Consider the following 14235-nt stretch of genomic DNA (forward strand, 5'->3'; position numbering starts at 1 on the left):
GTTTCACATGAACAAACTAAGAACGTCTGAAATACTGGAATAAATTTAAAGGTGGAATATCATGACATGCAATTAAAAAGCTTCGTCTATTCTTGATGGTGTACGTTTCGTATAGAAAGAACTTTTCACGTGTAATGTTCCTTTCCCTTTCTTTTGTATTTGAATGTGCGAGAGTCTTAGAAACATCCGAACACGTTGGTAATTGAAGAACAGATCTAGTTATTGTTACACTGTCCGGGAGGCTTTCACAAAAAGCATATCAAACATATTAAAGAAACAAAGATGCAATTTAATGCATGAATTTGTGATCGCATTGTATGTTTATAAACAAGGAACTTAACAAAATGGAGCTTGAGATGCACCAAACACTTTTAAGGAATCAAATAAAGCTACCTTACATTTATTAAGCAATCGTAAATAAGCATATTATTTCATTTAGTGGATATTTGGTGAAACGTTGCAATGCGGTTGAATAAGCGCGACGTTGAATTCAAAGGATTCGGCTTTATTCACGTCGAAGAGCCGGAACATAATGGAAATCCTTTTTTGTCGTGTGTATCTTTTTATTCCGCTTTTGGGTGAACGTTGTAGTAAATATATTGGTAAGGAGTGTAGACTAGCGTGTGGCGTAATTTAAAAACTGCGGCATATGGGCATCTGAGCAGATTTTTTTTTGTAGTGGATAACAATGTCTTATCTAATTTAAATAAATTAGATTATTAGAAATGTCAGTAAAGACATTTTGAATCTAAAAAAGCAATCAATACATTTAAAAGGAAAAACTATGAACCTACTTCTCAATCCAGTAAAACCAATATTATAACCTTTAGTTTTATTCATGAACCAATGATTTGCTTCAAATGTAGGCTTATTTTGAGCGCCTCGGGTTACAATTGTCGGGCTAGTCCCCGGCGATTTGTTTTATTTTTTAGTGATTCAAGCAACTTGCAAACTCGTTTGTTGAAGAAAAATCCTTTCCTTTCTACAGTATAACTACGAATAGACTGAAACCCATAACTTAAAGAAACATCCCTGTTTGTCCTCATATACTTCTCGCCTTTCCCAATAAATGTTTTTTCTTTTAATTTTACAAAATAAAAATCTATTCTGGTTTAAAGTTGGTGTTTTTTTTTTGGAGTAGAACGGCTTGTGTTGGAAAGTTGGAAAAACCCACGGTATTTGGAAGCTCGTCTGACCCCTTACCTTTCTATGTTTTTTGTAAAATTCGTTTACTTTCGTTCTTTATCGTCAACCAGTTTTTAAGTGTATTTTTATAAAAGTGCCGGAGGCGATCTGGTTATCGTGCGATGCTTCTTTTTTATGTTTTTTTTTTTTATGGTATCACAGTTATTTAAAAAGGTGCCCGCGATTGAACTGACTTCAGTCAGACGGCGATCGTTGGATGCAAGTGACGTGAGAAGAAGATATTTGAGTTAAAAAAGGTAAGTAAGAGTATTAGAAGCCTGTAATAAAAAACGTCATGTGAATCATGTATTAATTTTCAAGCAATTAAAGCATTTCTTGAAGCTGCAATTCTATATTATAGTTACTTACTTAATTATAGTTCTAAGGAAATCCGTCCATCTTTTTGTATACGAAAGCTGAGAGGTCCAAGCAACAGGTAGATCCAATCAATCGTGCATTTGTGATTCCAAATAATATGTCGTTACTAAATACAGTGGTGAGTGTTGAAATTTCATATTAAAAGGTGTATGGTTAAAAATTTTGATTAATAGAGACTGAGATGTATGTAACGGAAAGTGATTATAGTTTCCCTTCTCTTCTATTCTTTTTACAGTGCATTCTGATGGTGGTAGTTGTGATAGGTTGCCACAGTCAAGAAGTCGATTCATTTACATACGGTCTCGATGTACCTCAGCCAGAAAGAGACCAGTACCAGCATAAGGAAAAGCGCGTGGATGATGTGACCTATGGGTGTTACGGGCATGTCGATCCCGAAGGCAAAAGCTATACGACCGTATATATTTCGGGCTCATTCGGTTACAGGCCACTGAAACTGGACGGCAAGTGAGTATAAAATCCTGGGAGAGATTTTCTTTCGCAGTGTAATCTCTTCTATATCTATACAAGTGAATGTATGTATCTTCGTGGAAAAAGGAAGATCAAGGAAGATTTAGAAAAAAAGGACCTTTGAAAAATCGCAAGGAAAAGCCGGAATATTTGAATTTTTCAATTTGCAATTTGAAAAGCCGGAATTTGTACAAAGGGCTTTTTCCATAAATATTTAAAAATTTTTTAAATATTTAAATAAATTACCACCTACAAGGAAAATTAACAACGACTGGACTTATCACAACGAAGTTTTCTGAAGAGGTGTTCCATTTTGGTCCAATTAGGGTTGTAGAACAATGAAAAGTTTAAAAAATTCAGAAAATAATAAGCTCGAAAACAGGCTTTTTTTATATGGAAAAAGAAGTAGTATGATATATAAAAATGTTTGTTTGTTTCAAACGCTACAACCCAAAATTGGCGGTGCCAATGTTAAAGATGTCCTCGGCTGATTTGTTTCATTTTATTAGAATAGAATATAAAAAAAAGAAAAATCATAAAATTGATAAATTGAAAAAGCCGGAAAATGGGAAGATTCGTAAAACAGCTTTTTCTACATGATAAATCAAATATATTTATGGAACAGGATTCCATAAGATCAAATCGTTTATCCCAGACGAAGTAATATTGGACGAGGCGAAGATCGTTGAGTCTGCTTGTAGGTTATAAAGTAAGCCAAAGGTTAGTCTTTTCCTTTTGTGTATGAAGGCACTCAGTACCCCTCATATTGTTGTCTTAATAGGGTATCATATCATAAGGTTGACAGGGAATAATATTAATGATATCTTAAACATGCGACGTTTTAATATGTTTGAACGTTGATTTTTCATGTCTCTTTCAGAACCATTTCATACCCAGATGTTGACCCCAAGTGGGAGAACTTCCCGAAGGAGTGCAACGAGAGTGAAGAATAAAATTCGTAAAACAAAACTGTTGACAATATTACTGAGAATGCAATGGACTTGTGTACCATGGACGAGCCAGCTATATTCAATACTCAAAAGCACTCAATTTTACTTGTAACCTTCAGATAATATATTTTATTTACAATTATTTTGCTTCATAAATTCAGCTTGCATTTGTTCTGTCCGTATTATTGGGACGCAAATAAAATTATTTGTTTAAATGTTCAGCAACAAACGAGTATTGTAGAATTTCACTAATTGATTAATAAAAATTAACATTTTCAATGCACACTAACAATTGTAACTGTGTTTCAAACCATTCTTTTATATATCCCTAAACTATTCTGCTCCTTAGAACAAGCTTGTTAATTTTTTTTTTGCGATAACTTAATTTGCATAGGTCAGTGCACTTTAAATTGGTCTACTTCAGCTTGACCTTGAACCTGTTCGTTTAGTTTTTCGTTAATATGTAAATCGAACGTTGGATGCTGTCTGCCGTCTTTGGGAAATAATAGGAAATGTTTATCCCTCTTTCTTCCAATCTTTGTCAGTTTTGTTTTGTTTTCCTTTACCTTAGTTTTTGCATGTTCTATGCACGAAGATGTGACAAGTATGTTGATGATCTTCTGACCCCTTACCTTTATCTCTTTCTTTAGATAGTTTTGCTTTCATTCTTTACTTCGCTTTTTGAGTGGATGTTTATTGAACTGGTTCTCGTCCGATGCTGCTCTTTTGTTCGTTTTTTATGTTATCACACGTATTTAAAAGGCTTCCGAGATTGAGCCAGCATCAGTCGGACGGTGATCGTTGGATGCAAGTGACATTCAGGTTGTGAAGGCGATATTTGAGTCAAAGTGTAAGTACAAGTGTTAGAGGCCTTTAATTAAACGCGTTGAAGTACTCTCAGAAGCTATCATTCATCTTGAAGCTGCTGTTCAAAATTGTAATCCGGAGGAAATCGGTCTATTTTCTTTTGCAGACGAAACCTGAGAGGTCCAAGCAACAGCTAGCTCCTATTATTTGTGCATTTGTGCTAAGTAAAGTGAATTCAGTATTCAGAAGAAGAGTCAGTATGTCGTTGCTAAATACAGTGGTAAGTTAACACCTTTGAATAAGAGAGATTGAGATGCATGTCTTGCAATAGACTATTGTTTAGTTATTTTCAGTTTGTAAGGAACATTTGAATTAAATCTCAAACTTGACATCCTTTTCTCTTCAGTACATTCTGCTGGTGGTGGTCGTTGTATGTTGCCATGGTGAAACCGAGGAAAAGAAAATTCAGTACGAGTACAAGGAAGATGGCCCGGAAGGACTGAGTTACGGGTGCAACGGACATATCGATCTGGATGACGAGGTCCATTTCACCTACTATATCAAGGGGGCAGACATCGGTCTCAGGGTGCTGAAGCAGGACGACGAGTAAGTATCCGTTGCTTGTAGAGGTTCTTTTCTCCTCGGTGACTTTGATCATGTTTGTCCTAAATCTTGGCATCGGTCCTCTCGTACTTATAACGTTTTTAAAAGAAATTGTGCTTCGTGTTATGATGACATCATTCATAAGCGAACGTTTACTGTTCTTCATGTTATTCAAGCAGTTAACAAACTAATTTTTCACCTTTTTTTGATAGAGTCCAACATTACACAGATGTTGACCATGACGCCCAATGGGATAAGTTCCCGAAAGTGTGCAAGCAGGTGCATGAAAAGGCTCTGAAGAACAAAAATTTCAATGATGCATAGGCTCCGAGTACCGCGTACCAAGTGCTGTTGGTTGGCAACCTACTACATCGATCCTGAAACACCCGAGTATTCGTGAACTATTTCAATAAAATTATCTGTGCAATAAAACGACGTACAGGTCTTTAGTGTTTCATTTCACTTAAAAAGTTGGGTTTCATTATGCGTTGTATGGTTACCGATTCCGCTTAAAGAAATAAACTGTTCAAAAGTGCAACAGGTTGGATGGACTGGATAGGAGAAGGAGTGTATACTCCTTGTATCGAAAACTTGTTAAAGTCTGTTTTTTGATTGACGTCTTTCTATCATACGTTTAAATTTTTTTTAAAACATTCCACCAAGATGAGTTAAAAAGTAAAGTACTTTTGTGTTGTCCTACCTTGATTTGGGTCGGTTGATTTATTATATACTTTACGTTGAAGTCAGTAATTCATATCACCATGCCTAATGGATTCGCTTCGCCGAAATCAACCTGAGATCGGATGAAGGTGGCGAAATCTATTTGCAACAGCCGAATTCAAATGTGTAAATATTTGCGTACTTAAATGAACCGTGCACCAAAACTAAGCAGGCATCGGAACTGGGACAAGCATGGGTCAGAGGAGTCGGCGTGATGAATTCAGTGGGCTGATGATTAAAAGTGTGTTTGAAGTAGCAGCTCCATTACGAGTGTGTCCTTGGGAAAGAAAAAATGAAATGTTTCCTTCAAGTCAACTGTTTCTGTTTAAGATTTCCGTCATTTTTTATCGATGCATGAGAAGGCATGCGGCAAGCAATCTGTCTCATAAATTAGTAATTCGACCAAAACAGTAAAAGCCAGGCCCGAGGAGTCTTTCAGAACACACGACAAAATACTCCCTGCTACTTATGGCGCCCGTTGGTGGGATGTTAAATATGACGGAAGACAGTTCTATTAGCAGATGAGCTTGGAAAATAATTGGAAATCATCACTCAAACCGCCATCACGGTGTGATCACGGTCTGTCGTGCCGCCTACCCGCCTCCGCCCCCCTCCCTTAGCATCCTTATTTTCCCACCCCGAGGTGGGACCTCCGCACCGGTTCTGATGTCCAGTTTCGCTATTCTCCTTTATTTCTCCCCAATCATGATCGTTTGCGGCCATAAGTCGCGCTTTTTCGGGGCGCCAGAGCCGGCCGCGTTCTGTCTCATCAAAAATGCAAAAGCACAAAATATTAAATGGTCACGAAGATGATAGCCAGCGCCGCCGGGCCGCACTGCGTCCCCACTCTTTTCCCATCGATTCGGTTTCGTTTTCCTTCGCTATCAACTGATGCCGCTTTTTAATGTATTTTTCATGGCATGTGTGGGCATGTGCGTGCGTGTGTGCGCGCGCGAGATAGCGGGGATCCAAACACGATTTAGGCACAGACGGTCTTCTTCCCTTTGGCATGGATTGATCTGGTCTTGGTTTTGTCACACATATTTAAAAGTGACTCGCAGATCGAACGGGCTTCAGTCGAATGCCGGCTGCTGGTGGCTAGTGAACGTGACTATTTTTCGGAAAGAATCACCCTGTTCAGTGTAATCCTCCATCCTGCAACGGCTCTGGGGATAGACAGTCGAGTGAAAACACACGGGCAGCTTGGAAAAGAGTGATTAAATCTAAGTTAACAGAGTACGAGAATTGCGAAGCAGAAACGAGTGGATTATATTGCAAATTGTGCAACATAAATTACGAACAAAGAAGAGATCGAGCAGAAACATAGTTGTGTGGCAAAGTGTAAATTAAATGCAGAATTTTCGTAAGAGAAGCTCTGGACTTTGAATTGTTGTAAAAAGAAAGCGAACCGTAACGGAAAACAGTGAGCAAAAATGACAATAATAAGTAGAGTGGTAAGTGTTACAAGCACGGAGGACGAATGGAGCGATTTCGGTTCAAATAAAATAGGTGCAGTAGGTAGAGAACATATAAATAAATGCAGGAATTGCTAAAATTAAACGAAATCAATGAAAATCAAATTTAAAAAGATGAAAATAAAGCAAACGTAAGAATCGAATGCACGCTGACTGTTTGGTTTCGGATGATTGGCAGTTAGCACATTTGTTTAACGGAAGCTCACGGAACCTTGTCACCGTTTTTAGCATCTGCTCAAGGGTGAGAGAATCGTGCAGAACTGACCAAAACTGCTTACAACTGAAAGCTGTGCATGTTAATATTTAATTTGAATGCAAGTAATAATTGTCTCACCAGAACGTTTCACTAAAACACAAAAAAAAAACTCAAAACGCAACGTTTTGTTGCTTCTTGTCGAGATGTTCATTCCCTTTTGCTCAAACTTGAAATATTCTCTTTCGATTTGCATTAAATACGACCCGATGTTCAATGCACAAGCAGGACAAAGAAGAGAATCCCTGATTTGTGTAACGAAATTACTTTTTTTTGTCACGATCTCGATCGGTAAGTGGGTCCGAGAGTTTTCCCTGGTCGCTTTTAACAATTTTCAGCCACTTTGTTTGCTTCTGGTGCCGTTTTGGAACGAGAAAAAGTTGTATCGTAACGTTTAATTCGACTTCTTTCCATTGATTGAGCAAGTTTCACAAACTTTTTTTTCGACGAGGGAAGTTAATTTAAAAGTTTAGCTTGATTGTGATCAGTTTATGGCTTTTTTCCCCTCTCGTATCAACCGTTGGAAAATTTGAGAGAAATTGTTCGATGTTTAATGTTGGCCTATAAAAGCAATTGAAATTTAACACAGTGGTACTTCACGAAATATATGAAGAACTTCCCTAATGCCACAACTTAGCTTGGATAAATGAATTCTTGATCTGGTCCGAGGTTATGTTTAACAAATAGCCTTGTTGTTCCTTTTATGTGGTCCCAATTTGTTTAATACTTTGTAAATGAATTATTTATTAATTGTTTAAAGGTGTTCACACAAGAAATTAGATATATGAAACCGATAAGTCTGTTTGTAATATTGTTTTAGGATCTAAAAGTAATTGAAAGTCCTTTAATTCGAATTCTCGAAAGAAAAGTTTTTGCAAATATTCACACAATAATGCTGCTTTTTGAAATCGCTGTCAGAAGATGTTTCTGTGTAGCTTTAACGGTAGTTTTTTTTATTTCAAACAAAAACCCAACGAAGGTGTATAAAATCTGGGCTTTTACGATGATCTTGTCACAACGATTTGCCTAACATAAAACGTGCTCGTTGGTTAAAATATGCGAACCCATTGTGGGGCCTGTTTTTCCGTGTTAATACTTCCCTAACCGGTCAAAAAGATATGATTCAAAACAAATTAAATCCCCACATTCGTGACGAACAATAACGTGCGTTGTCCCTAACAAGGAGGATTAGTAGCGGGCGCTTTAACGAATCAATTTTATTCGTTGGTCTGTGCGCTAGGGTTCGATAAGCCAGCGTGGTCGTCTTCGTCGTTCTGCTTCCGCCTATGCTAGCGCGTGCAGCCGATGCTGTCGTCTCGGCGGGCTCCATGTTTAACCGGTGTTTACGATTCATTAACATTTTTGCGCCCAAATTCTAATGGGGCAGGCTCAGTCGTCCGGCTGAGCGTGGTCGACGCTCGAGCGTTCGCATTGCTTTACATTGGCGACCTTGGCGGGGGATCGGACTTCGGAATCGAAATCGGAAGAAAAACGAATCCACCGCGAAACGCGATCCAGCTCAACTGATGTCACCAGGTGTCATCGCGGGCATTAGAAATTCCGATTTCGATCGATTATGCAGAAGCCGCTCCGCCGCGCTCGTCCTCCCCTGCCGGCTGGAGCATTACCTCATAAATGTGGCATTTTCCTTGACCGCCGAGAACGCGCGCATATGTATATTTTGGAAGATGCTGCGCTGCGTAGGAGCAAGGTATGAGACGGTGCGTGGGTTTCGGTCCGATATGGTTTCTTTTTTCTGTTTTTCTTTTTCGTTGGTTGCTTGGTTGGTTTTCGGCTTTGGGGGTCGACCGGGTACGTCCTATGCGACACTATTTGTCACGAGAATCGGACATCGATTTGTATCGAGGGTTATCAATAAATTAAGATCTGCTTTGACGAGCGCCAACCCCGCATGACTTGTTTTCCGTTCCCCCCCTCCCAGTGCGTTCTGCTGGTGATGGCCGTGGTGTGCGGCAGGAGTGCAGCACTGAACGAGAACATCAACATCGACATCAAAGTGGACACGGATTCGAAGCTGTACCATCAGGCGAAGACGGTCGAGGGCTCGTTCAACTACGGCTACAACGTGCCCCGGCAGAACTACAACCAGTTCCAGCACAAGGTGAAGGGCCCGGACGGGGTGACGTACGGATGCTACGGTTTCGTCGATCCGACCAACGGCACCCATCTGTACCACTACGTGTCGGACCTGAAGGGCTACCGGGTGGTTCCGCCGAACAGGCCGACCAAAGTCTACACCGAGCGGGTGGCGAACAGTGTGTGAGTATTTGAAGCGATTCTGAGGCGATTGCGGAAATGTTTATTCTGAACTCTAGGCGAAGGAAACATCTCCTCGGATATAGGATTTTGTCAGGAGTAAGGGTTTGGAGAAAGCCTCTCAAGTAATGGAAAGACGTTACCAACGCTGTAGGGCTTAAATTTGTTTTTGCAGTTGATAGTTTGACATCACTGACACATCCGATAGTTTTGCTTTGATGTGCAGAAGGAATAAGTTCCCAGAAGACCATTTTTACAACTGGTATAAGCTGTTAAAAGCATTCCATCGATGATTTCCAACTCATTTGACAAACGCATTATGATTTGATGGATTTCTGTAATTTTTAAACTTTATTGAACTAAAAGGTTTCTATTTTGAAAATGGTTCTATGTTTGGGCATGCTTTTCATTGAATTGAAAAAAAATGTGTTGCCTTATTTACCGACTTGTTCATAGTGCAAGCCATAGCAGGAAATCAAAGAATTCCAACAGCAATAATGTTGCGATACCTATCGAAAAAGTCTAGAAGCAATGTAAGCTGATTTCTTACGAACTTCCTTGACTTTTGGACTTTGATTCCAGTGCCGACATTTACAATTCGGTCGGTATTCAATACGACTGGGAGAAGCTGTACTTCCCGGATGTGTGTCGCGTGCTGCAGCGAAGTAAGGAGGAACGCAACGAGCTGTCGATTCCTCCCGGCTTTAAGGTGAACGACGATGGTACGGTCACGCAGACCACCACCTTGAGACCGACCACAACGAGTACTACTACGACGCGCCGACCTCCACCCCCGCCTTCCTCTACCCCGCGTCCGACTACTCCCCGGCCAACTCCCCCGGCACGGAAGGTTACTCCGGCGCCTCCTAGGCCGACTCCAGCAAGGCCTCGCGTTAGCCCAACTCCAGCCCGTGAGCTTCCCCGAACGACTCCTAGAACGACCAGGGCGCCGGTCCGTACGGCTCCACCGACCGCTCCTCCTCGAAGGGTTCCTCCGCCAACGAATCCACCCCGCACGTTCGCCACGACACCGAAGCCGGTTCCCCGATTCCCCAACACTCCTGCGACGACTCCCAAGACGAGCGGCAACAAGTTCGGCAACAACCGGGACAACTTCATCGGACTGCCTGCCACCAACAATGCGGAGACGCTGAAGCCCCCACCAGGTAGCATCGGGAGACTCGCTTCCTCTTTAGGAACTTGAAGCTGACCAGCAAACCTTTTTCTCTTATTCAATCAGGAGACCTCCAGGCCGTCGGACAGGAAATAACCGAGCTACGGACGCTTCTGAAGATGCTACTGAAGTCGCTCAACAACGGCAACAACTCACCAAAAGCTGGCCCCGACTGTGATCCTGGACTCGGTGCCGTCGATCCCAACGCCAGGCAAGTCTTTCTGCCTCTCGTCATCGTCGACGCACTCCCAGGAACGCCGAGGGGATCACCTGGACCGGCAGGAGTTCCGTCCGGCAGCCAGTTCGCCATCCCGTCCGTTGGGTACGGTACGTCGCGGTGTAACACTTGCGGCTAGCCATCGCACTTTGTCGATTTTAAGCTACTAAGTCTCCGTAAACTACTCGAATAAATATACCGATGCAATAAAGACAACCATTTCTAGTGCTTCATTTAATTTTTGGTTGCATTCCTAAGGAACATGGGAAGATTCTACACACCGATTATCTTCTTCTCTACTTAATCTAGAGTTGGATTAATTTTTCTGTAGAACTCAAATATGACATCAGATGACCCTGACTTATTTCTAGTGTTCTTGGTTTATGTTACCAACCTGTTTAAAAGTATAGTAATTTTCCAGCATATTTTGGCACCTTGAAAAATGTTAAAAGAAATATTTCATTAAGTCACAACATTTGACCAGTTAAGCACCTGAGTCAAACAGCCAGGCGAGGCCGTATGCCCTTTAAGGCCGCGAGGTCACGAGGGTGACGGAAAAAGTCGTAGGCGAGGTCTGCTGATAATGCTATTAGGCAATCGGACGAAGCGCCGCACAGAGCGGAGAAAAAGCATGATTCATCCGCACCGTTACCTTAGTCTGAATCATCGCCGTTGAATCTATTTCCAGCCGCGGTTCGATTCAAATAATAATATTATTGCAATTTAATGGAGATGACCAATATTTCATCTGGAGTGTGTGTGTGTGTGTGTGTGTTATGACCTTCATGAATATTTAGTGGTATGGTAATTTTATGTAAGCCCATCCCATTTCCTACATTTTAGATTGGAATTTTCGGTTTAGAATGAAACCGTGTGTTGTGTATTGCATAACTTGGGGCGTCACAATTTTGACTCTTCCAAACAAATGAAAATGGTAGAAATTTCGGCAATATTTTGTGTTGCACCGAAATGGGTTGGTGTTTAGTGGGTCAACCTTATTGCTTATCTAGTATACTAAGTAAATGAATTGAAATTATATTTGACTTGAGGTGCGCGTGAACGTCCGGCTTGGAGAGGTGGTGTTCCAGTTGCAGTCTACAATTCAACCGTTTGTACAACTGTTTCCCCTCCGACCACAAACGGTGCCATTGCGGCCAGTTTGACCCCATTTTGCGGAACCACCGGACCAAGGGAACGGCTCGTACCATAAATTGGCGATGGCCGTCGTACGAGTGACCCGCTTGCGGTGGCGAGACAAACGGCACAATGGCCAACGTGGTCATCGGAGGGACCCTGACATTGGAGCCTCGGATTCACACCGACCTACCCGGTGGATGCGGATCACTAGCGCTTCCATTCAGCCCATGTCGACCCGTACTGCACCCGTTCCGCGCGCTGACACCGGCTTTAGGGCCGGCTTCTTTGCCACGCCGGTTCGGGTCTAATCAGTGTCTATCAGTCACCATCCACTGGGGGAAACTAAGACCCCTCCCTTCCTCGTGCTGGGAAATGTTCTCCCCCACCTCCGGCACGAGACCTCTCTGCGGGTCGTTACGTAAGCGCGAGCCCTTTGTGTACGTGGTCGCGATCGCGCGCACGGTACATTGACATGTGTCATAACTTCGCGGAGAGGCGCAACCATTATCTGCACACCCACTATCGCACCCCTCCCATGGGGCTTTCGTCCGACCTTTTGCACAACGTGTTTGACACCATCACCAGCAAGGCTAATGCGTCGCAACGTAGCGACTTGTGTGCAGAACAGGGTAAATCGAATAAACTTAGCACATTTTTAATTTCCAATTAAATTAGTCAAACTTCATTAATCTATTATTTGTATTAGATGACAGAAAATAAGCTTATCTGATATAAGTTTTTATTTAAAAAGCCATTTCGTAATATGTGGTTTTTTATTACAACAAAACTTTAAGTAATAACGATGAGGTTTATTCTAGATGTTCACCGCAAGTTGCAAGTACCTTGCGGTTACATTGGAGCAGAGACTCAAAATAACAAAACGCAACCGAAGCTCATGCATGTAAGTGCCCATGGTTGTTTGCTAGTCGTTTTTCGTGACATGCGACACAAAGCTGCATTTTTCCCACAGCATTTGCGGGGAGTCCAATAGTTTCTTTTCTTTTCTCAGACGAACAATATGGGGTTGTTCGAGAGGGTTAGGGGTGGAAAAAACCACCCACATCACTGGGAGGGTGCTAATGAAGCGTGCACTGCGATGTGTTATAAAAATCATAAGTTAGCGTTTGACGAATTTACAATGGAATGCATACATTTGGTCGCACGTTTTTGACTCGCTTCCGAAATGATTGTTGCTTTTTCTTAATTCTCTTCTAATTCGATGTTTGATAAATTTGGGTGCGTTTAGGTTACGAACACCGAAACAGAGATTACTCTCTTTTCTTTTAATTTAAAACAATTATTGGAGGAACTACAACTCTTTTTTTTTAACTTAATTTCATTTTGTTTATTTTGGGATAATTCAGAGATACTATCTATCACTGCATTACTATCATTTCTTTTAATTTTAAACGGTTATTCGAGGAACTACAACTTTTTTTTCTGTTTTTAACTTAAATTCATTTTGTTTATTTGGGATAATTCAGATGTAAACAATGTAGCTGTTCAAATGAATGTCGCCATAAAGGCAGTTTGATTTGTTGAAAGAAGAGGGAACTACAATATTTGTAGCGAGTGCAGCAGTTCAATGTGTTTAGATCTAAATGCTAATAACATAAGTATTGATGTGAATTTTATTGAAATACAATTTTTTAATCGAACACAAATGCAGGGAATATAAAAGTGACATCGATTAAAGAGGTCGAATGTAAAGTAGGTATGATGAAATATTCATCTTTTCACACCGAACCACAGCACTGGTGTAGTCTAATAGACCTGTGAATTACTCATGAGATATGGATTGACTTAATAGTATTTAAAAAATCGATACAAATGTAGCTCTTTCGATTTCTTTGTTTCAGTTGTAGCGTTATTGGTCTTTAAAATAGGGAACTCTTTAAGTTGATACAAATCACAGCAAAACGACCGACACTAAAGCTACATTTGTGCCGTTCCAAACTTGACAATATCGATCTCTGGGGCAAACAAGGGCCCCAAGTGGGAAATCTCACATAAATCAAGCTGCACAGCGCTTCGTCACGCTTGTTTTGGATCAGCAGCTGGCCGAAATCGGGGCCAACATTCGTCCGATGGGTGGACCAAAGTTGAAAAGTCCCATTATCACCACTTAGTGACCTTGGCCCTCGGGAGACGCTTACCCTCGTTCCCGGAAGGGGTTGTAGAATTTTCCTCACAGGGCGTTTGGGTGGTTGTGATGAGATCGCTTTCCCTTCTCCACCGGTTCCTCCACGAACACTCTCCCCCGACACGGTAAACACACACACACAGGCACCGAAATTGAAAGGCTGGGCCCAAACGTGAATCATCGTTCTGGTCGGGCGTTTCCTGCGGTTTGCGTCGCCTACATTTCGTCGCAGGTGCCCAAATGATTGGTTGCGGTTATTTGCTCACACACCAAATTGTCCTCCTCCACCACTCTAATTGCGCCATCACAAGTGTTTTTCGGGGCACAACGCTTCGGTAACGGCAAACGGCCATCACGGTTTTGGGCGCCCAGGTTGTCGCAGGTGACTTCGGAGCCGTACTGATTGGTACGGCACAATGAACGCATTAGCCACCATCCGTTTCTTCCA

At 41.5% G+C, this 14235-nt stretch overlaps 1 protein-coding gene across 1 annotated transcript; it reads left to right on the forward strand.

The window, feature by feature from the left end:
* The first annotated feature begins 4047 nt into the window (after positions 1 to 4047).
* LOC131285803 (uncharacterized) lies at positions 4048 to 10646 on the forward strand. Its single transcript, XM_058314658.1, has 6 exons — positions 4048 to 4068; positions 4195 to 4394; positions 4604 to 4670; positions 8782 to 9119; positions 9699 to 10282; positions 10360 to 10646. The coding sequence occupies exons 1-6, from the start codon at positions 4048 to 4050 to the stop codon at positions 10644 to 10646; spliced, it is 1497 nt and encodes a 498-aa protein (XP_058170641.1).
* Positions 10647 to 14235: the final 3589 nt, after the last annotated feature.

The sequence above is a fragment of the Anopheles ziemanni genome, chromosome 3, assembly GCF_943734765.1.
Source record: "Anopheles ziemanni chromosome 3, idAnoZiCoDA_A2_x.2, whole genome shotgun sequence".
Classification (NCBI taxonomy): domain Eukaryota; kingdom Metazoa; phylum Arthropoda; class Insecta; order Diptera; family Culicidae; genus Anopheles; species Anopheles ziemanni.

Coding starts and splice junctions, on each gene's coding strand:
- LOC131285803 (XM_058314658.1), top strand. CDS start 4,048: ATGTCGTTGCTAAATACAGTG. Junction 9,120..9,698: donor GAGCGGGTGGCGAACAGTGT/GTGAGTATTTGA, acceptor CTTTGATTCCAG/TGCCGACATTTACAATTCGG. Junction 10,283..10,359: donor GACGCTGAAGCCCCCACCAG/GTAGCATCGGGA, acceptor TTCAATCAGGAG/ACCTCCAGGCCGTCGGACAG.